This window comes from Chiloscyllium punctatum, chromosome 8 (genome assembly GCF_047496795.1).
Source record: "Chiloscyllium punctatum isolate Juve2018m chromosome 8, sChiPun1.3, whole genome shotgun sequence".
Taxonomy (NCBI): Eukaryota; Metazoa; Chordata; class Chondrichthyes; order Orectolobiformes; family Hemiscylliidae; genus Chiloscyllium; species Chiloscyllium punctatum.
In genome coordinates this window covers 84,326,208-84,350,731 of record NC_092746.1, presented here as the reverse complement: position 1 = coordinate 84,350,731, position 24,524 = coordinate 84,326,208, and the positions used below count along the sequence as shown (strand labels likewise).

Here is a 24,524-nt window from a genome sequence, read left to right as displayed (position 1 = left end):
AGGGTGTCCACTAACTGAACCTCAACTCCTTCATCTTTCTCTTCACTTTTTGCTTTGTGCTGTGAGCTATGATAGTGTGACCTGGTGACTACATAGTCTAGGAAAATACCAGGATATTTCTGTTTAACTCCTCAGTTTCTTGGTCTTCCTTGGGCTCTCCACAACAAGGGGTGTCACTCCTACCTTGGATCCTGCCAAATCATTCCCGAGAACAAACTGAATTCCTGGAACTGACACTCTGTCAATCACTCCCACTGTTACTTCCCCAGTCTTGAGTTGGCTCTCCAACCTGATCTTATATAAGGGAATGCTAAATTTCTGTCCATTTATCCCACAAATTACCAAACACTTGGGTAACAGATCAGAAAGAGTGCATATTCGCTTATCCCTTACTTTTTGCAACTGGTTAGATCCTGTATCTCTCAAAATTATAACCTCTTGTCCTTCTCCCCCTGTACCTTCTGGGTACACTTTACCCAGAGGCGAATTCTTTGTAGAGATCAGGTACTAACTCCATACCCAGCCCCAAATAGTAAGGAAAAGAAGTCCCTAGTGGGAGTAATTTATAGGTCCTCAAACAGTAGTTTTGCATTGGTGCACATTATAAACCAGGAACTACTGCAGGCTTGTAACAAAGTAACAATAATATCACAGGAAGGTCTCCTTACTTGAGAAAGGATGTATTAGCGCTGGAATGGGTGCAGATGAGGTTGACTAGGTTGGTTCTAGAGATGGGTGGGTTAGCTTATGAAGACAGATTTAGTAGACTGGGAATATACTCATTGGAATTTAGAAGAATGAGAGGGGATCTTATAGAAACATTTAAAATTATGAAGGGAATAGATACGATATTGGTAGGGAGGTTCCTCCCACTCATGGGTGAAACTAGAACTCGAGGGCATTGCCTCAAAATAAGGGAGAGCAGATTAGGGACTGAGCTGAGGAGGAACTTTTTCAACCAAAGGGCTGTGAATCTGGAATTCCCTGACCAGTGAAGCAGTTGAGGCTATCTTGTTGAATTTTTTTCTTGAGTAGATAGATTTTTGAACAGTAAAGGAATAAAGGATTATGATAAGTGTGCAGGTATGTGGAAATGAGTGCACAAAAAAATCAGCCATGATCTTATTGAATAGCAGAGCAGGCTTTAGGGATCAGATGGCCTGTTCCTGCACCTATTTCTTATGTTTTTATGTTCTTATGTAATTGCTCTGGAGAGAGTGCAGTGAAGATTTGCTAGAATGTTGCAAGGAGTAGCGAATTGTAGCTACAAAGAGGAATTGGAAAGGTTGTTTTCCTTGGAACAGAGAAGGTTGTGGGGTGACAGGATTGAGGTATACAAAATTGTGAGGGGTAGAGATAGTGTAGACAGCAAGGGAAACAGATTCATCCTCTCTCAGAACCATATAAACCCTATAGCATGGAAGCCACCCTCAGTCCATCAAGTCCACACAAATCCTCCAAACAGCATCTCACTCAGACTCACCCCAAACCCTATCCCAGTAACCCTGCATTTTCTATGGCTAACCCAACCACCCTGCATCTAGAGTAATCTTACTATCCCAGCTCACAGTACCTGAGAAGCTATACTTTGTCATTCTTTTATGTTTTGATAGTAACTGTCTGGGCCTGGCATTTATTTCCCATCTCTAGTTGACCCTTGAGAAGGTGATGGTGAGCTGCTTTCTAGAACCGCTGCAGTCCATGTGTTGTAAGTATACCCACAATGCCTATTAGGGAGGGAATTGCAGGATTTTGATCCAGTGACACAGAAGGAATGCTGATATATTTCCAAATTAATATATAGAAGCTTACATCTCAGAACAAGGCCATTTAGTCCATCACGTCCAGGCAATGTTTAGACGTGGCAGCATGACGGCTCAGTGGTTAGCACTGCTGCCTCACAGCTCCACGAACTTGGGTTCATTTCCTCCCTCAGGCGACTGTCTGTGTGGAGTTTGCACATTCTCCCCGTGTCTGAGTGTGTTTCTTCCGAGTGCTCCAGTTTCCTCCTCAGTCCAAAGATGTGCAGGTTCGATCGAGTGGCCATGTTAAATTATTCATTATGTCCTGGGATATGCAGGTTAGGTTGGTTAGCTATGGGAAATGCAGGGTTACTGGGATAAGGTGTGAGGGTGTGTCTGGATGGGGTGCTGTTTGGAGGCTTGGTGTGGACTCAATAGGCTGAATGACCTGCATCCATGCTGTAGGGTTTCTATAATTCTAAGACAGAGGAATCTGTTTCCCTTGGTAAACATTCAAAACTTAGGTTCAAGCAAAGTAGCAGAAGGATTAGAGGGGGTATGAGAAATAACCTTTTTTTATGCAGAGGGTGGTGGGTCTCTGGAATTGGTTGCCAAAGTTGGTGGTGGAGGAGACGGACGCATTGAATGCTTTAAAAAGTACCTGGATCTACACTAGCTTGCACGTGATATAGAAATAGATAGCAAAAACTTTTCTAAGTATACAAAAGGGAAGTGAAAGTGAAATTTAGTTCATTGGAGGATGAGACTGGGTATTTAATAAATGGGAACACAGAAATATGGAGATAATAAATCATTATTTTGCCTCAGTTTTTATGGTGGAGGTTTGTAGTAATATCCCAGTAGTAACAGGTAATGCAGTGGTTAAAGAAAGGGAGATAGGAAAGATGGGGTTATCGAAACCTAGAATAATCATTATCACTGGGGAAAAAGTACTGAGTGAGCTCTTGGAATTAAAGGCAAGTCCTACTGACCTTCATCCTGGAATCTTAAAGGAAGTAACAGCTGTGATAATGGATCCACTGATTATAATATGCCAAAATTTCCTGGATTTAGGAAAGATGGATTGGAAAAATGCTAGTGCAACATTCTTATTCAAATAGGGAGGGAGGCAGAAAGTAAGACAGTATAGATCATAGTTTAATATCTGTCATTGGGAAATTGTTAAAATACATTATTAAGGAAGTAATAACAGGACATTTGGAAGTAAAAAAATGTGATCCATCAAAGACAGCATGATGTTTGCCTATTTTGATCGAGTTCTTCAAAGACGTAACAAGCAAAGTGAATAATGGGGATCTTGTAGGTGTACCGTATCTGAACTTCTAGGAGGCATTTGAAAAGGTGCTGCATCAATGATGAATACACAAGATAAGATCACTTGGGGTTAGGAGTGATTTATTAGTTTAGATAGAAGATTAGGCAAAAGTGAGGACTGCATATGCTGGAAACCAGAATCTAGATTACAGTGGTGCTAGAAAAGCACAATTTGGCTATGGTAGCTTCTATCCCTGAATCCAAGACATTAATATAGATTGCAAATAGATGGGTCTAAGAACTGAATACAGTAGCACCCCCCCCCCCCCCCCCCCCGCCACCAGTTATACTTTGCAAACCAGAAAAAGATCCATTTATCCTAGTTCTCTGCTTTCTGTTGGTTAGCCAATCTTCTACCCAAGCAGAGAACTGTGATAAATGGGTCTTTTTCTAGTTGGCAAGGTGTAACTGGTAGGGGGGGCACTGTATTCAGTCCTCAGACCCAACTATTTGCAATCTATATTAATGTCTTGGATTCAGGGATAGAAAGTACCAGAGCCAAATTTGCAGATGACACTAAAACAGATGGGAATGTAAGTTGCAATAAAAATATAAGAAATTTGCAAACGGATATGGATAAGTTAGACGAATGGGCCAAAATTTGATAGATGGAGTTTTAACATAGCTAAGTGTGACATTATCCATTTTGGTCAGAAGAATAGAAAGCAATTTATAATCTGAAAGAACAAAGTGCTTCTGTGCAGTGGGGTCTGGATATCCTCATGTACAGGTACAGCAGGTAATAAGGAAGACAAATGGAATATTGGCATTCATTGCTAAAGGAATACAGTATAAAACTACCAAAGTATTGCTGCAATTGTACAAGGCATCAGTGAGACTGCACCTGGTGTATTGGTTACATTTTTGGTCCCCTTACTTGAGGAGGAATGTAATTGCATTGGAGGAAGTTCATAGGGAATTCATAGAATCCCCACAGTGTGGAGGCCTTACTGACCCTCCAAAGAGAATCACATCCAGACCAACCCCACCCCCCCCCCCACCCTATCCCCGAAACCCTGCATTCTCCATGGCTAATCCACCTAGCTTGCCCATCTTTTGATTGTGGGAGGAAACTGGTACACCCACAGGGGACCCAAACAGACTCAGGGAGAACATGCAAACTCCATAGATAGTCGCCCAAGGGTGGGATCAAACCCAGGTCCCTGGTGCTGTAAGGCAACAATGCTATCCGCTGAGCCACTGTGCCAACCCTTATTGGGATTCATTCGATTGATTACAGAGATGAAAGGTTTGTCTTATGAAGGAAGATTGAGCAGTTTAGGCCTGAGTCCTGATGAAAGGTTCCAACATAAAACATCAACTCCTCTTCTCTTCTGATGCTTCTTGACCTGTTGTGTTTTTTTCCAGCTCCACTCTTTATCCACTTTGACTCTCCAGCATCTGCAGTTCTCAATACCTCCAAAGTATATAAGATGCTAAAAGGGATTGGCAACGTAGACATAGAGAGGCTGTTTCCTTTTGTGGTGAAATCTGCAATGAGAGATCGTAGTTTTAGTATAAGGAGTGGATTTAAAACAGAGACAAAAGAATTATTTTTCTCAAAGGGTTGTGTATCTGTGGAATTCATACTCCAGCATGCAGTGTATGCCAAGACATTGAGTAAGTTTAAGGAGCAGATAGAGAGATTTTTTTAATTAGTCATGTTGAAGTCTTAAACACAGTGGGTAGAATAGTAGAGCTGAGGCCAAGATGAGATCAGCCAACATTATATTGAATGTTGGAGAAGGCTCAAGGTCTGAATTACTTGCTCCTGTGCCTAATTCTTATGTTCGCGTGTATCTGCAGTCAATAGAAGAGGAGATGAAATTCTACCTTTTCAGTGTGTGGGAAGCACTGAGTTGTTACAGCACAGAAGGCCCTTTGGAAATCACATTCCTATCAGATCTCAGTAGGAGCAATTTACCTAGTAGAGAGTGTGGTACTGGAAAAGCACAGCAAGTGCTTTTGCCATTGCCTAGTGCCATTACCTTCTCCCTGTGGTCCTGCATAATCTTCATTTTCAGGTATGAATCAAATTCCCTCATAAATGGACTTAGATAACATTTTTAGACAGTGTATTCCAAATCTGAATCACTCATGTAAATAAGGATTTTTCTCATGGCATCATTGTTTCTTTTGCCAATCACCTTATATTTGTACCTTTCCATTTTTGTTTTTCCACCTATAAGATGATTTTTTTCTATCTTCCCTTTCCAGATCCCCCATGATTTTGAATACATCTAGCATATCTCCATCAAATAAAATATGCTTTGACAGTAACTTTTAACATGGTTGAGTGAATGTACAGATACAGTTAGTTTAAACCATCTTCTCAAACTTGGGAAAACAAATATCGATGTAATGAAAACAGTTCACCTTATAGAAGAGGAGGTGCTGGCGATCTTAAAAAACATGGTTAAAAAATCACACAATACCAGGTTATAGTCCAATAGGTTTATTTGGAAGTACCTGATGAAGGTACAGCACTCCGAAAGCTAGTGCTTACAAATAAACCGGTTGGTTTATAACCTGATGTTGAGTGATTTAATCTTTGTACACCCCAGTCCAACACTGGCATCTCCAAATCTTAAAAAATATGAAGTTGGACAAATCTCCGGGACTTGATGAAGTATATTTCAGGACATTGTGGGAAGTTCGGGAAGAAATTGTGGAGCCCCTGGCAGAGCCATTTGTATCATCTGCAGCCATGGGGGGTGAGGTGCTGGAGGACTGGAGGGTGGCTAATGGGGAAAAGGCTGTAGGGAACACTAAACCAGTGAGTCTGATGGCAATGGTAGGTAATTTGCTGGAGGGGATTCTGAGAGACAGGATTTACGTGCATTTGGAGAGGCAAGAACTGGTTAGGGATAGTCAGCATGACTGTGCATGGGAAATCGTATCTCACAAACTTGGTTGAAGTTTTTGAGGACATAACCAAAAAGGTTGATGAGGGCAGAGCAGTAAATATTGTCTACATGGACTTTCATAAAGCCTTACTATCAAGGTAGTGAATCAACCCTGGTTCCATGAAGACTGCAGGAGGGCATGGCGGGAGCAGCAGCAAGCATAAAAAACTGGTGAACCTACAACACAGGTCTACTTGTATGCCAAACGACAGGGCTAAATGATTCCACAGCCAGTGGAATCCACTCCTGTAGATGTCCCCAGAATCACAGATACAGGTCTTCAGCCAATTCATGCACTTCACATGATATTAAGAAACAGCTGGAGGCACTAAATAACACAAAGACCATGGTTTCTGACAACATTTGGCAATAGTATTGAAGACTTGTGATCCAGAACTTTCTGAACCTCCAGTGAAGCTATTCCAGTACAGTTACAACACTCGCATCTACCCGACAATGTGGAAAATTGCTCAGGTATGTCCTAAATACAAAAAGCAGGATAAATCCAAGCCAGCCAGTTATCACCCTATATGTCTACTCTTGATCATCAGTAAAGTGATAGAAGGTGTTATCAACAATGCTATCAAACAGTACTTGCTTCTCAAAAACCTACTCTCTGCTGCTCAGTTTGGGTTCCAGGGCCACTCACTATCCTGATATTTCTTTTCTTGTGTGCATTGGTGTGCGTTACAGCCTTGGTTCAAAAATGGACAAAAGAACTGAATTCCAGAGATGAGGTGGGAGTGACAATCCTTAACATCAAGGCAACATTTGATCGAATGTGGCATCATGGAGCTCCACCAAAACTGGAATCAATAGGAATGAGGGGAAAACTGGCTTCTGGTTGGAGTCATACCTGGTGCTTAGGAAGATGGCTATAATTGTTGGAGGTCAGCTATTTTGGACCCAGGACATTTCAGCAGGATATCTTCAGGATAGTGCCCTTGGCCCAACCATCTTCAGCTGCTTCATCAATGACCTTCCCTCTTTCTTAAGGTCAGAAGTGTGAATGTTCAGTGATGATTACATAATGTTCAGAATTAGTTCTGACTCCTCAGGACTAAAGTTGTCTGTGTCCAGTGCAGAAGACCTAGACAATATCCAGTCTTGTAGGAGAAAGTGAGGACTGCAGATGCTGGAGATCAGGAGAATCGACGTTTTGGGCATGAGCTATCCAGTCTTGGGCTTACATAAAGAGAGAATCTAACCATTGCCCCTTGACCATTAATAACTTTAACATCCCTGAAACCCCTACTATCAACAACTGAAGATTACCCTTACTCAGAAACCAAACTAAACTAGCAATATAAATTCCTGATGCTTTTGTCCGAAACATCGACTCTCCTGGTCCTTGGATGCTGCCTGACCTGCTATGCTTTTCCAGCACCGCACTCTCAAATCTAATCTCCAGCATCTGCTTTCCTCACTTTTGCCTTGCCATATAAATACTGTGGTTACAAAAGCAGGTCACAGACTAGCAATTCTGCAGCACGAAACTCATTTCCTGACTCCCCAAAGCCTTTTCAATATCTAAAAGGCTGAAAGTCAGGAGTATGATAGAATATTCTCTACTCCCAACAACAATCAAAAAGCTTGACACAATGCAATCTGCTTGACTGGCACCACATACTCAAACATTCAATCCCTCCATAATCAATGCACAGTAGCAGCAGTGTGTACCATCTACAGTTGCAGTGACGAAATTCACCAAGGCTCCCTCGATGAACTTTCTAAACCAATAACCGTTACCACCTAGAAGGACAGGGCAGCAGTTACATTGGAAAGACCACCAGATGTATGTTTCCTCTGAGCCACTCACGATCCTGATATTTCTTTTCTTGTGTGCGTTGGGCATTGCTGGTTGGCCAGCATTTATTGTCTATCCCTACTTGCCCTTAAGAAGATGGTGGCGAGTTGCCTTCTTGAGCCACTGTGGTCCATGTACTGTGGGTGCGCCCATATATTTCAAAGCCAGGATGGTGAGTGGCTTGGTGGAAAACTTGCAAGTGGTGGCGTTCGCATGTATCTGCTGACCTTGTCCTTCCAGATGCAAGTGGTCATGGTTTTGGAAGGTGCTATCTAAAGATATTCGGTGAATTTCTGTAGTGCATCATGTAGAGAGTACATAATGCTGCTACTGAGTGGCTGTAATGGAGAAAGTGTGTGCTTGTGGATATGGTGCCAATCAAGCAGTCTGCATTGTTTGGAGCTGTAACCATCCAGGCGAGTAGGAAGTATTCCATCACATTCCTTATTTGTGCCTTGTAAATGCTGTATAGGCTTTGGGGAGTCAGGAGGTAAATTACTTGCAGCAGTTTTCTTAGCCTCTGACCTGCTCCTGTTGCCACTGTATTTATATGGCAAATCCAGTTGAGTTTCTGTTCAAAGGCAACCTCCAGGATCTTCATAATAGGGGGTTAAGCTAGACAGATAAATGAGTGGGCAAGGATCTGGCAGATGGAGTACAATAATGGTAAGTGTGACGCCATCCATTTTGGCAGGAATAACAGCAAAATGGCCTATTATTTAAATGGTGAAAAATTGCATAATGCTGCTGTGCAGAGGTACCTGGGTTCCCTTGTGCATGAATCATAAAAAATTGATTTGCAGGTACAGCAGGTAGTTAAGAAGGCAAATGGAATATTGTCTTTCTTGCTTGAGGGATGGAATTTAAAAATAAGGAGGTAATGCTGCAGTTCTTAGGGTGCTGGTGAGGCCACACCTGGAGTACTGTGTACAGTTTTGGTCTCCTTACTTGAGAAAGGATATACTGGCGCTGGAGGGGATACAGAGGCGGTTCACTAGGTTGATTCCGGAAATGAGAGTGTTGGCTTATGAGGAAAGATTGAGTAGACTGTGACTGTACTCATTGGAATTTAGAAGAATGAGAGGGGATCTTATAAAAACATATAAAATTATGAAGGGAATAGATAAGATATAAGCAGGGAGGTTGGTTTCCACTGGCAGGTGAAACAATAATTAGGGACCATTGCCTCAAAATAAGGGGAATCAGATTTAGGACTGAGTTGAGGAGGAACTTCTTTTCTCAAAGTGTTGTGAATCTGTGGAATTCCCTGCCTAGTGAAACAGTTGTGCCTACCTTGTTGAATGTTTTTAAGGCAGAGATAAATAGATTTTTGAAAAGTAAAGGAATTAAGGGTTATGGTGAACGGGTGAACAAGTGGAGCTGCGTCCACAAAAAGATAAGTCATGACCTTATTGAATGGTGGAGCAGGCTTGATGGTCCAGATGGCCTACTCTGGCTCCCAATTCTTATGTTCTTATGTTCTAACTAGACAAGGTCCTTTCCCTAGGGTTGGGGAGTCCAGAATAGAGGGCATAGGTTTAGAGTAAGAGGGGAAAATTTGAAAGGGACCTAAGGGGCAACTTTTATGATTCAGTGATGATAACACCATTGAATGTCAGGGCAATGGTTAGATTGTCTCTTATTGGAAATGGACATTGTCTGGCATTTGGGAGGTGCAAATGTTACTTACCACTTGTGACCCCAAATGGATATTGTCAAGATCTTATTGCATTTGAACATGGAGTGCTTCAGAATGTGAGGAGTCGCAAGTGGTGCTGAACATTGTGCAATCATCAGTGAACATCCCCACATCTCTTATGATGGAGGAAAGGTCATTACTGAAGCAGCAGAAGATTGTTGAGCCGAGGACACTACCCTGAGGAACTCCTCCATAGATATCCTGGAGCTGAGTTGACTGACCTCCAACAACCAAACCCATCATCCTATGTATCAAGCATGACTCCAGTCAGTGGACAATTGCCCTTGGAACTAGATTGTTGTTCTTTTACTATTGCTAGATCAAAATCCTGTAATTCCCTCACTAAAGTTTTGTTTGATCTATCTACAACCACTTTCAGAAGTCAGCTGTCCATCACCTTGTCAATGCCAACTAAAGAGAGGCAATAAATGCCAGTGATGCCTACATCCCATGAATGAATTATAAAAAGCAAAATTAAATTAAAGCCAAAAGTGTTTTAGAAATGCATAAAAAAGAAGAGGGCAACTAAAGAAAGTAGAACTAATGAAAGAATGTACGGATAACCTATATGTGGAGATGGAAGATATTAGGTGGAAGCAAGATGTGAAGTTGGGGGGCTTTAAAATTGCAAGTAACCATATCAAATCAACTCCCCATCACAGTCCTGCCATCAGACCATTTTACCAATATATTAAGGTGCTTTACTTCTTAGTGTAATTACCTGTTCTTAATCCCCTTTGCAGTGCTTTGTTGCAGAATTGTTGTAGAAGGCTGATGTGTTTCACTGATGAAGAGTGCTGATAGTCTTGAGGATACTGTGAGTGATTCTGTGCTGGAGGACCTTGCTATGGAGCATCTTGGTATGAGTGGCAACAGTCTAATCTGTTTGTAGATAAGGACAGTAAATGGCCTGATCAAGTGACAGGGATTGGCGACAACTACAATCATGCTAAGAAAACACAGCAAGTTTGTGCTACATGGGATCACTGTCACTCCCCCAGGATATTGTCTCAGGTATCCTGATTTTATTGGAGGTTAAGTTGCTGATCTACTCAAACACTCTGTAAGCCCTTTTGACCACTGTAACCCACACCCATGATGCAGCAGACTGAACTATGCATTTAGAACAGACTGAGCTTGCAGTCCAGCACTCAACATTGTGTGGCTGCTGTTTGTGCTACAATCAAAACTACTTCATCATCCAACAGGTGTTCCATCAGAATTGGGTCCACAAGTTTACAAACAGAGTAATGTGCCATGTCCATGCTGGGACGAATGGGTTCCAAACCCTGTACAATCCCTGAATCCCAAGCTTGACCCCTTCGCATTGAATGTTACCTAGCAGACTTCCAAATGCCGGAGAATTCCTACCTAGACTGCAGCCAGTTGTACCCAGTGTCTCACCATGTGCAATTCCTTGTGCTATTCTTCAAATTGCACATAATGGCAGTATCTGAACATGTGGCTACACATTTGAAATTAAGTGATGCTATGGTTTCATTGTCACTACCTTTTTGTTCCACCGCTGATTGGTCAGGCTGCACTTCTTGGATGTCTGAAAGAAGAAAGGCCCAAGGGTATGGCTGTGATATGGCTGAGGTGGGGGAGTAAGATGTGTTGCTTATGCCATCTTGAACTTGTATATCAGAAGAGAGTGTAAGATGAGTGATGTGAGGTGTATTAGGTATGAGGGTACTGCCATTTTCATTGGTTTCAACCTTGTTGTTGGTCACAGCCTTAGCAATGGCAGTGTCAATCCCCTGACTTGATCTAAATTCCAGTGGATATAAGCCAAGCCAGTTTAACCTTTCTTCATGAGACAACCTGTTCATTCCAGATATTTGTCTAATAAACCTTATCTGAACTTTCTCCAACTCATTTATATCATTACTTAAATCAGGAGACCAATGCAGTACATTGTACTCCAGATGTGGTCTCAACCATGCCCTGTATAACTGAAGCATAATCTTTCTACCTTTGTACTCAATTTCCCTCATGATAAATTATAACTTTTCATTAGTTTTCCTAATTGCTTGCAGTATATGCATTCTGACCATTTGCAATTTATGCATGAAAACAACCAGATCGCAATGGGTGTCAGAGCTCTGCAATCTCTCACCATTTATATTAATATGTTTCTTTGTATTCCTACCAAAATGGACAATATCACATTGCTCCCTTGTTTAACATATCAATATAATATTTGTAATCTCCTTGTGCACTCTTCACAACTTATTTTCCTAAGTGTTTTGTGTCATCTATAAATTTGACATCCAGACCTAGCATCCCTTCATCTAAGTCATTTATAGAAATATTAACAGTTGAGATCCCACCACTAATCCTTATGGCATACTACTCATTACACGTTACCAAATGTGAAAAAGACATAATCTCACATGATGTCTACTTCTTACAGGCCAGACATCTTCTATCCATGTCAACATGCTATCTTGTATACCATGAGCTTTTATTTTCTGCAATAATCTTTGATGTTGGACCTATCAAATGCCTTCTTGAAATCAAAGTACAGTACATCTACCTGTTCTCCTTAAAATAATCATTCCAAAGATTATTATGAAAGTGGATAAGATTCTTCTTCCACATTCCACTGGTGAGAATTCCAGAGTAATGGAGAATAACTTTAAAATTAGAAGTACACCATTCAGGGTGAGCTAAGGGAACACAAAGTGTAGTGGAAATCTGGAACTAGCCACAAACACTCATTTAGCCTAGATAAATTAAAAATTTGAAAAACAAGATGTGCAGATCCTTTTTAACCAGTCTTCAAAATGTTAACTCTGTCTTTTCTCCATAGATGCTACCTGACCTGCTGAGTTTCTCCAGAGATTTCTATTTTTGTTTCAGATTTCCAACATCTGCAGTTCTTTGTTTTATTTATAGGTCTTCATCAGCAAGGTTAGTTGGGAACATGGAACCAAAATAGAAATGTGGAGTTATATGCAGATTAGCTATGATCTAATTGGTCACCAGCACGGTGGTACAGTGGTTAGCGCTGCTGCCTCACAGCGCCAGAGACTTGGGTTCAATTCCCACGTCAGGCAACTGTCTGTGTGGAGTTTGCACATTCCCCCCGTGTCTGCATGGGTTTCCTCCAGGTGCTCCGGTTTTCTCCAACAGTCCAAAAAAAAATGTGCAGGTTAGGTGAATTGGCCATGCCAAATTGCCCCATAGTGTTAGGTGAAGGGGTAAGTATAGGGGATTGGGTCTCGGTGGGTTGCTCTTCTGAGGGACGGTGTGGACTTGTTGGGCCAAAGGGCCTGTTTCCACACTGTAAGTAATCTAATTGAACAATGGGACATGCTCAATGAGCAAAATGATATATTCTTGGCCATGTGTTTCTGTGAGAATGTGAAATTTAAAAAATAGTTCTGCTACATGTGTTGCCCATATCTTTCATAATGTCTGTTTTTATGAATATTCGATGTCATTAAACATTACTTACAAAAATCAAAGGTATTTCATATTGACAGGGTTTCTTTTCAGTGCAGAAGTGGTGGTGTGGTAGTGTCACTGGGCTAATAATCCAAAAACCCAGTTCTAATGTTCTGAGGACATAGGTATGAATCCTTTCATAGCAGCTGGTGCAATTTGAATTCAATAATACTCTGGAGTCAAGACTTTCTAATGGCAACCACGGTTGATTGTTGTAAAAACCAAGCTGGTTTATGAATATACTTAAGAGCAGAAAATCCAACATCTTTAACTAGTCTGGCTACATGTGCCTGGAGACCTACAGCAATGTAGTTGATTATTAAGTGCACTTTGGAATAACCTAAGAGGCCACTCAATTCCAGTGCAGTTAGAGATTGGAAATAAATACAGGTCTAACCATTAACCTCCAAATTCCATTAACATGAAAATAGATGCTTGATTATTGTTTTTATTGTTAAAATTTTCATTGCAGAAATACTGTACAGAAGTGCGTGCAAGGAATCAAATGTCTCTTGATGATAATTCTGTGGTCGCGAATATACTTAAGCAGAAGGATTCATTAATTTCATCTTTGAGAGAACAATTACTAGGCTATGAGCAAATACATCAGGTATATATTTGTGACTTACAAGTTTTTGCTTCTACCTATTTTAGTATTTTACTGTTTATTTTGGTCATTAATGCGTTTGAACTTTATGTTATGGCTTTTAAGAAAACTTTCTGCATTTGATTGCTTTGCAAAAGTTTTGCATTCAAACATAATGAAGGTATTGTGTTCTTTGTACACATGATTGGTTTCAATCGATGAACATACTAAAATAACAGGTAAGAAAAGATCAGCTGATCCACAAAGCATTTCCTACAACATGACTGTAATGGCTAGATACTTTTTTCTATCCTTTCCCTTTCATCTAAATTCCTTGCCACATTCATGTGAGCTCCTGGAGAAGCCAAAAGAAGGAAGAAAAAAAAAACTCCAGAAGATTCTTCTTGGCTTACCTTGGATGATCAAACCAGTTCAAGAGTCACATAGTCCAAATGTTAATCAATTAAGATATTTCAGTTCTATAGAATGCAATTTGTGGCCTGGACCAGACTTGCTGCAGTTCTTTTTTGGATATCTGTAGTATCATCACCCATCACATTAGCCAATAATATATTCCAAAGCTCTTGATCTGTCCAAAGAAATCGCTGCTAAGCATCCAGCCTACTCCTGGCATTTAAATTGTTCATAAAACATTGTCCTGCAAATTACTGACCAGTTTGCATTGTATAAATGAAAACTTATAATTAAAAATGTGACAATTGCATCGTGACATACATTGATTAAGTAAATAGGCAATAGGGAGTATACAAAGAACCAATTAAATTCAGCATTGAAATACACAGGTCTTCTAATGTATGTTATAAAAGAATGGAGATGGTGATGAACCTTCATAACGGGTAGAATTTTTTCCACTAAGTAGGCAATTTTGGATGCAGTGGGTGTTAAAAACCCTGAAGGGCCAACATGACCACACATACAAACTTCCAGGTTTAACTGGGGTGAGTTTAGAAATGAACAGGAAATCTCTGTAGAGTTGTCAGGTAAGTGCTTTTAATGCTTAAAAAATCAATTAATTGTAGGATTAACCCCAGGATTCTGGGTGGTTCACAGCTAGTGCATGTGTGAAACTTGCCACAGACAGCAATTTAATTGATGTATTTGAACATTTTAAGTGCTGAATTGCAGGGCTATTGGACTTGTGGTCACAGCATGTGTGAAATTGAGATTTTTTTGCCATTTTTTCAATTTGTTACAACAGTGATGAGAGTAATGCACTGCAAGTCAAGACCTTCAGCTGTCACATCATTAGTGTAAATGTATTTATTCAATTCACAAAATGGTCAATTCTATTCTTAGGTACTGTACTGCTAATCAGAATAAAAGAAACATCAACCAGACATTTTTCATGAATTCAAAATAATCTGTTTGTTATCAACAAAATTTATTCTTAAAGCAGGTAGAAAACTCTGGTTAACACCTAAACTGTGATCCAGAATTAAAACTATATCTCTTAATTCCTCGCACAAACATACATACCAAAATATGGAGCAAGTATCTCCTGATGATTTTTTTAAAATGCCTGGAAATAAAAGATAAAATAACTTCTCACTTCCTCTGAATTATGTACTGAGACTGCTGAATAGCTGACAACTGTAGATTGATGATACATGTCAAGTTTTGATTCCAGTCAACTTGAATTCAAGTTGTTGAGAACGGGTCACAGTCCACTAGAAAGGCTCCACCAGGCAGATAGACATACTGGTATTTGGAAGAGATATGAGTAGCAGACCATAGAGGCCTATTCATTTTGTTGCAGTAGTAACATTCATATAGGTAGTCTATGACTACATACATATGTTAATCAAGATACCTGAGTGTTCATCAATCCATTAATCTGCACTTATCCAGGTAGTTATGCATTTTGTGTCATATATCCTGGAAACTGTCATGATTCATTCATTCTACGCCAGTCACAACTTGCACAGGTTTTCATATTTCCAACAACAGGTGTAGGTAATGTCTTAGAGACAAGGGCTACTTCCTGAACAATTGACTGATGTCCTGTAAAGATCTCATAACCAGTACAGAAGAGTGGTGCAACTGGAGCCATTTGATTCCAAGGACAATCATAGAGCATGCAATGCTGCTTCAGGCTACTGAAGGTGGAAATCAAATTCATTGATGGGCTTGTGGTACTGTTCTGTACCGTTCTTGTGGTACCTATCAAGGGTCTTTAATGTGGTTGTGGTCTACTGTGCCTCACAAAATACCATACTACAGAGAGTAGAATTGTAGCAAGTGGAATATGCAGATTTACTGGCCTCTGAGGAGAAGAAGGAGATAGATATCTGGTCATGTGCCTGCAGCCACTTACCTGGCACCAGAGAAGCCCACACTTTACTCACACAGACATTTGGCTAATCTGAGTGCTTGATGCTATGGGATTGTGTCATCTCTGTCCCCGTTTCAACTTCAATCCCCTTAGATACAAATTAATCCAACAGTCGTAAATCCAACTATCACATTCGTACCTTTTCCTCTTCCAAATTTGGTTGTACCATGCTGCTGGAGATTACTGTCCCAAGTGGAATTTGGAAATCAACAAAATAGAGGTGAGAAGAATAAGAGGTTCATTTGACAATAGACAATAGGTGCAGGAGTAGGCCATTCAGCCCTTCGAGTCAGCAGCACCATTCATTATGATCATGGCTGATCATCCACAATCAGTATCCTGTTCCTGCCTTATCCCCGTAACCCTTGATTCCACTATCTTTAAGAGCTTTATCTGTCTCTTTCTTGAAAGTATCCAGAGACTTGGCCTCCACTGCTTTCTGGGGCAGCACATTCCATAGATCCACCACTCTCTGGGTGAAGAAGTTTCCCCTCAATTCTGTTCTAAATGGCCTACCCTTTATTTTTAAACTGTGTCCTCTGGTTCTGGACTCACCCATCAGTGGAAACATGCTTCCTATCTCCAGCGTGTCTAATCCTTTAATAATCTTATACATCACAATCAGATTCCCTCTCATCCTTCTAAACTCAAGTGTATACAAGCTCAGTCACTCCAATCTTTCAACATATGATAGTCCTGCCATTCTGGGAAGTGACCTCATGAACCAATGCTGCACTCCCTCAATAGCCAGAATGTCCTTCCTCAAATTTGGAGACCAAAACTGCACACAGTACTCCAAGCGTGGTCTCACCAGGGCCCTGTACAGCTGCAGAAGGACCTCTTTGCTCCTATACTCAATTCGTCTTGTTATGAAGGCCAGCATGCCATTAGGTTTCTTCACTGCCTGCTGTACCTGCATGCTTGCTTTCATTGACTGATGTACAAGAACACCTAGATCTCGTTGTACTTCCCCTTTACCTAACTTGACTCCATTTAGGTAGTAATCTGCCTTCCTGTTCTTGCCACCAAAGTGGATAACCACACATTTATTCACATTAAACTGCAGCTGCCATGCATCCGTCCACTCACCTGGCCTGTCAAATCACCCTGTATTCTCATAACATCCTCCTCACATTTCACCCTGCCACCTAGCTTTGTGTCGTCAGCAAATTTGCTAATATTACTTTTAATACCTTCATCTATCTCATGAATGTATATTGTAAATAGCTGTGGTCCCAGCAGTGATCTCTGTGGTACCCTACTGGCCTGCCATTCCGAAAGGGACGCGTTTATCAATACTCTTTGCTTCCTGTCAGCCAGTCAATTTTCAATCCAAGTCAGTATTTTGCCCCAATACCTTGTGCCCTAATTTTGCTCACTAAGCTCCTATGTGGGACTTTATCAAAGTCTTTTCTGAAAGTCCAGGTACACTGGCTCTCTCTTGTCTATAGTTACATCCTTAAAAAATTCCAGAAGATTAGTCAAGCATGATTTCCCCTTCATAAATCCATGCTGACTCTGACCTATCCTGTTACTGTTATCCAAATGAGTCGTAATTTCATCTTTTATAATTGACTCCAGCATCTTTCTCACCACTGATGTCAGGCCAATCGGTCTATTATTCCCTGTTTTCTCTCAATCTTGAAAATTGGGACAACATTAAACACCCTCCAATCTGCAGGAACTGATCCTGAATCGATAGAACATTGGAAAATGATTACCAATGCTTCCACGATTTCTAGAGCCACCTCCTTAAGTACCCTGGGATGCAGACCATCAGGTCTTATCAGCCTTCAGACCTAACAGTATATCCAACACCATTTCCTGCCTAATATAAATTCCCTTCAGTAGGTTCAAGTAAAGTATTTCATTCAGTGAAATAAATAGCAACGTCATGGCATGGAATATGTCATGCATACCTTGTGCAATTCGTAGATATTTTACCCCAACATAGTGCCTCTTCTGTGGCGTCAGCAGAGCTGGTGTCTAGTTGCTCTTTCAGATGAAATGGCTAGCCATCACTCATTTCCTTTACTCTGGCTTCCAGAGCCAATTCATTACATCGCCTCAACTTACTGTCTCTCTAACATTTTCGCAGTCTTTATGCACTTCTTCACATCCAATGTGCCAGTTGGTTGGGCCAATCGGGATCCTCTTCTCATGCTGTATAAATTGGTGTACCTTTTCTCAGGTTGGTCTTGCCAACTCATAGTCCTGACGAGTGCAAGAAGTGGACATTTGATTCTTTGTCTCTTTCTGGCAATGCTTACATTCTGTACTACCAAGTAATTACTTGCATCTTCTTATGTTATCAGTTCTAATTTGTTTCCCCCAGGTACATCATGTGTGCCACAGAGAATGGTGCAGAAGAGTAACAAAAACTTCATACAATAAGTAAGATTCTGAGGGGATATAGTCAAAGGACTTATGCAGTTCTCACTCTAGCTCTGATACAGATACTTCAGTGGGACTTCTAAACCAGCTAGTTGAACTTTAACTTCATGAGTCATATAATAAGTGAGCAAGAGTAAATGTGAGTCTGTTTTGGAGGGCACACAATGCTCCAATGAAAAAACTCTTTTGTTTAAAATTATGTCTCCTCGTTCTAGATCCTCCTTTAGGTCCCTCAGGATCTTATCTGTTTGAATAAGATAACCTCACATTTATCCAAAACTTCAAGTGACACAGGCCCAATCTGTCCAATCTTTCCTCAAAAGATAACTTCTTCATCCCAGGATAAACACTAAATAAAACCTGAAAGAACTGTGGATGCTGTAAATAAGAAACAAAAACAGAAGTTCTCTTCACAGATGCTGCCAGACCTGCTGAGCTTTTCCAGCAAGTGAATCTTTTCTAAATTGCTTCTAATGTAATTAACTCTTTCTTAGTAAGGAGACTAAAATTGTGCACAGTGCTGTATAACACTCCAGACGTGGTCTCAGCAAGAACCTGTAGGACTGTAGCAATATCTTTATATTCCATTCCCATTTCAATAAATGATAACATGTAATTATCCAAATTATTTGCTGTATCAGCATCCTAACCCTTTTGTGAATCATAGACTACGACAGCCAGATGCCCCTGCACAGCAGAGTTCTGAAATCTTTCTCCATTTAACTAATCTTCTATGAGGCAGAAGATACAAAAGTTTAAAAGCACATGCCAACAGATTGAAGAACATCTTCCCCACTGTTATCAGACTTATGAATGGACCTCTCATATATTAGAGTTGATCTTTCTCTGCACCTTCTCTGTGGCTGTAACACTATATTCTTAATTCTGTTCTATTACGCTGATGCATTTACATAAGATATGATTTGTCTGGTTAGCATGCAAAACAATACTTTTGACTGCACCTCAGTACACATGACAATATTAAATCAAAATCAAATAATAAACTGATTCTCTGTTCTTCATCTCCCAAATATTTTTGCCCATTCACTTAGCCTATTTATATCTAGTTGCAGATTCCTAGGAATTCCTCATAACATGTTCTCCTACCTTTCTTGGTACCATCAGCAAATTTAGCAATCATACATTTGATCCTTTCGTCCAAGTAATTGATATAGATTGTTGATCGCTGAGGGCCCAGCATTAATGGCAGTGGCAGATTGCAATTCTGAAAATTACTCATTTATCTTAACTCCCTACATCTTGTTACTTAAGCAATCCTTTATCCATTTTACTTAGGGCTGGTGTATCTGTGATAGTGTCCCTGCCCCTGGATTAGGAGGCCTTGGTCCAAGTCCCATTGATTCCAGAGGTGTGTATTAGCATCTCCATACAGGTTCATTAGAAAAATTGGTTAAATTAAAAAACAATTTAAAAACTTTTCCATGGTGCTGCCTACTCATGAATGCTTATTTTGTTCTGTAACTTTGATGTGCTATCATATCAAATGCCAATTTACCACATCCATGGTTCCCCTTTAACCACATTGTTTATTATTTCTTCAAAGAGCTTCAAAAAATTAAACATACTCACCTGGATCCAAATCCTCAAGGGCTAGTGATGAAGAGGATAATTTGGGAACATCAGTAAAACATGATTGAGATATTGACATACCAGCCACAATGTGAAGTGTTGCAGAGAGATTTGAGGAGTTTATCTCAGCCACGAATGCTATGAGGTTTACAATCCATTAATCCATTGAAAGAATATAGAAAACCTCAGCCAGTGATCCACAGCAATGTGGATCCGTGATCCATTCAAAGAACAAAGAAAATCACAGCACAGGAACAAGCCCTTCAGCCCTCCAAGCCTGCACAGATCCAGATCCTCTATCTAAACCTGTTGCCTATTTTCTAAGGATCTATATCCCTCTGCTCCCTGCCCATTCATGTATCTGTCTAGATACATCTTAAATGACGCTATTGTGCCTACTTCTACCACCTCCACTGGCAATGTGTTCCAGGTACCCACCACTCTCTGCATATCTCCCTAAAACTTTTCCTCTCTCACCTTGAACTCATGACCCCTAGTGATTGAGTCCCCCACTCTGGGAAAAATGCATCTTCATATCCAGCCTATCTATATCTCTCATGATTTTGTAGACCTCAATCAGGTCTCCCTTCAACCTCCATCTTTCTAATGAAAATAATCCAAATCCTCTCTTCATAGCTAGTGCCCTTCATACCAGGCAACATCCTGGTGAACCTCCTCTGCACCCTCTCCAAAGCATCCACATCCTTTTGGTAATGTGGCAATCAGAACTGTACGCAGTGTTCCAAATGTGGCAGAATCAATGTCCTATCCAACTGTAACATGACCTGCCAACTCTTGTACTCAATACCACGACCAATGAAAGAAAGCATGCTGGATGCATGCTTGACCACACTATCGACCTGCATTGCCACCTTCAGGGTACAATGGACCTGAACTCCCTGATCTCTGTAAATCAATTTTCCCCAGGACTTTTCCATTTACCATATAGTTTGCACCAGAATTAGATCTTCCAAAATGCATCACCTCTCATTTGCCCGGATTGAATTTCATCTGCCATTTCTCTGCCCAAATCTCCAATCTATCTATATTCTGCTGCATTTGCTGACAGTCCATTTCACTATCTGCGACTCTACCAATCTTAATGTCATCTGCAAACTTGCTAATCTGACCACCTATATGTCCCTCCAGATTATTTATGGAAGCAACAAGCAACAGTGGTCCCAACACGGATCCCTGTGGAACACCACTGGTTGCAGTTCTCCATTTTGAGAAACTCCCTTCCACTACTACTCACTACCCAGCCGGTTCTATATCCATCTAGTTAGTACACCCTGGAACCCATGCAACTTCAGTTTCTCCATCAACCTACCATGGGGAACCTGAACAAACGTCTTACCGAAGTCCATGTATATGACACCTACAGCCTTTTCCTCATCAATCAACTTTGTCACTTACTCAAAGAATTCTACCAAGTTAGTAAGACATGACTTTCCCTGCAAAAAAACCATGTTGCTATCACTGTTAAGTCCATTTTCTTCCAAGTGTAAGTAGATCCTGTCCCTCAGTATCTTCTCCAGCAACTTTTCTACTCTTGGAAAATAAGGCAGGGCAGTTGACTGAGGTGTCAGTGGGGGAGCACTTTGGGGCCAGCGACCATAGTTCCATTAGATTTAAAATAGTGATGGAAAAGAATAGACCAGATCGAAAAGTTGAAGTTCTAAATTGGAGAAAGGCCAATTTTGACGGTATTAGGCAAGAACTTTCAAAAGCTGATTGGGGGCAGATGTTTGCAGGTAAAGGGACAGCTGGAAAATGGGAAGCCTTCAGAAATGAGATAACGTGAATCCAGAGAAAGTATATTCCCGTTAGGATGAAAGGAAAGGCTGGTAAGTATAGGGAATGCTGGATGATTAAAGAAATTGAGGGTTTGGGTAAGAAAAAGAAGGAAGCATATGTAAGATATAGACAGGATAGATTGAGTGAATCCTTAGAAGAGTATAAAGGCAGTAGGAGTGTACTTAAGAGGGAAATCAGGAGGGCAAAAAGGGGATATGAGATAGCTTTGATAAATAGAATTAAGGAGAAACCAAACAGTTTTACAAATACATTTGTAGTATTTTGCATCAGTATTTAATGTGTAAAAGGATATGGAAGGTATAGAATGTAGGGAAATAGATGGTGACACCTTGCAAAATGTCAAGAGAACAGAGGAGGAAGTGCTTTATGTCTTGAAATGCATCAAGGTGGATAAATCCCCAGATCAGGTGTACCCGAGGACTCTGTGGGAAGCTAGAAAAGTGAATGCTGGGCCTCTTGCTGAGATATTTGTATCATCAATAGTCACAGGTGAGGTGCCAGAAGACTGGAGGTTGGCTAACGTGGTGCCACTGTTTAAGAAGGGTGGTAAGGACAAGCTAGGGAACTATAGACCAGTGAGCCTGACATCGGTGGTGGGCAAGTTGTTGGAGGGAATCCTGAGAGACAGGATGTACATATATTTGGAAAGACAAGGACTGATTAGGGATAGTCAACTTGCCTTTGTGTGTGGGAAATCATGTTTCACAAATTTGATTGAGTTTTTTGAAGAAGTAACAAAGAGGATTGATGAGGGCAGAGTGGTGGATGTGATCTATTTGGACTTCAGTAAGGCGTTCGACAAGGTTCTCCATGGGAAACTGGTTAGCAAGGTTAGATCTCATGGAATACGGGGAGAACTAGCCATTTGGATACAGAATTGGCTCAAAGTTAGAAGACAGAGGGAGGTGGAGGGTTGTTTTTCAGACTAGAGGCCTGACACTAATGGAGTGCCACAAGGATTGGTGCTGGGTCCTCTACTTTTTGTCATTTATATAAATGATTTGGATGTGAGCATAAGAGGTACAGTTAGTAAGTTTGCAGATGACACTAAAATTGGAGGTGTAGTGGACAGTTAAGAAGGTTACCTCAGATTATAACAGGATGTTGATCAGATGGGCCAATGGGTCGAGAAGTGGCAGATGGAGTTTAATTCAGATAAATACGAGGTGCTGCATTTTGGGAAAGCAAATCTTAGCAGGACTTATACACTTAATGGTAAGGTCCTAGAGAGTGTTGCTGATCAAAGAGACCTTGGAGTGCAAATTCATAGCTCCTTGAAAGTGGAGTCACAGGTAGATAGGATAGTGAAGAAGGCTTTTGGTATGCTTTCTTTTATTGGTCAGAGTATTGAGTACAGGAGTTGGGACATCATGTTGCAGCTGTACAGGACATTGGTTAGGCAACTGTTGGAATATTGCCAGAGGAAGTGATGGAGGCTGGTACAACTGCAACATTTAAAAGGCATTTGGATGGGTATATGAATAGGAAGGGTTTGGAGGGATATGGGTCGGGTAATGGCAGGTGGGTCTAGATTGGGTTTGGCTATCTGGTCGTCATGGACAGGTTTGACCGAAGAGTCTGTTTACCTAATCTTTACCTAATCTGGTCCATGCTGTACATCTCTATGACTCTATAACATCAGGCTCACTGGTCTGTAATTACCTGAATCATCTCTGCTACTCTTCTTAAACAAGAGGACAACATTAGCAACTGTTCAGTCCTCCGGGACGTCACCCATGTTCAGGAAGGCTGCAATGACATTTGTTAAGGCGCCAGCTATTTCCTTTCTCGCTTCCCTCATTAACCTGGGATAGATCCTATCCAGACCTGGAGACTTATCCACCTTAATGCCTTTTAGAATAACCAACACTTCCTCCCTCCTTATGCCAACTTGACCTAGAGTAATCAACAGCTATCCCTAACCTCAACATCCACCATGTCCCTCTCCTCGGTGAATACCAATGCAAAGTACTCACTAAGAATCTCACCCATTTTGTCTGACTCCATGCATATCTTTCCTCTTTTGTCCTTGAGTGGGCCAATACTTTTTCTAGTTACCCTCTTGCTCCTTATATATGAATAAAATTGGGAAGAAAAAAGAGAAATTTAGTAATAATAGGGGATATCATAGTTAGAGATACTGTTCTCTGCAGCAAAGACAGAGTTCCAAAGATTCTGTTGCCTATCTGCTTAAGAATGTCTCTTCTGATCTGGAGATGAACTTAGAATTGGGTGGGGAAGGTCTGCATTGGTACCAACAACACAGGGAGGATTAAGAAAGAGTTTCTGCTGGCGGACTAAGAGCAACTGGGGGGTAAATTAAAAAACAGAAGCACAGAGATAATGACCTCCAAATTCCCACCTAAGGCACATAAAAATTGGCATAAGGTAAATAAGATTAGAAAGGTAAAATTTTGAAGCGGAAGAAATAAGTAACAACTTATGAGGCCCTGGCAGCAGTTCTGGAAATAGAGTGTTCTGATCGGACAGGATTCATTTCATCTATGTTGGGACCAGTGTACTGGTGAATTGTTAGAACTAGGGTCATAGATAGGTCATTAAACTAATTAGTGAACAGGAGGGTTCAGTGAAGGGATGTTTTAAAAATCCAAATTAAGTGAGGGAGCAGAGGTGGAAGGTGGTAAAGAGGTAAATGATAAAGTTGGATAGAAAGTGGCAGAAAATATAAACAGAACAGTGTAGCAGAAATTCAAACCAGAATAAGTGAAAGTCATCATAGAAAACAGCATAAAGAATTTGTAATAAGATAGGTAAGTTGACAGCATAAACTGAACTAAATTAACATGACTTAATAACTATTACAAATATATGGTTACAGGA

General features: G+C 40.7%; 1 protein-coding gene across 1 annotated transcript in view; it reads left to right on the top strand.

Annotated features, from left to right (window-relative positions):
- c8h10orf67 (chromosome 8 C10orf67 homolog) overlaps positions 1-24,524 on the top strand; it is a 257,483-nt gene that overhangs the window by 54,676 nt on the left and 178,283 nt on the right. Inside the window, exon 5 of the mRNA XM_072575973.1 lies at positions 13,415-13,552. Coding sequence (XP_072432074.1) covers positions 13,415-13,552 — 138 coding nt within the window. The remainder of the gene's footprint in view (positions 1-13,414; positions 13,553-24,524) is intronic.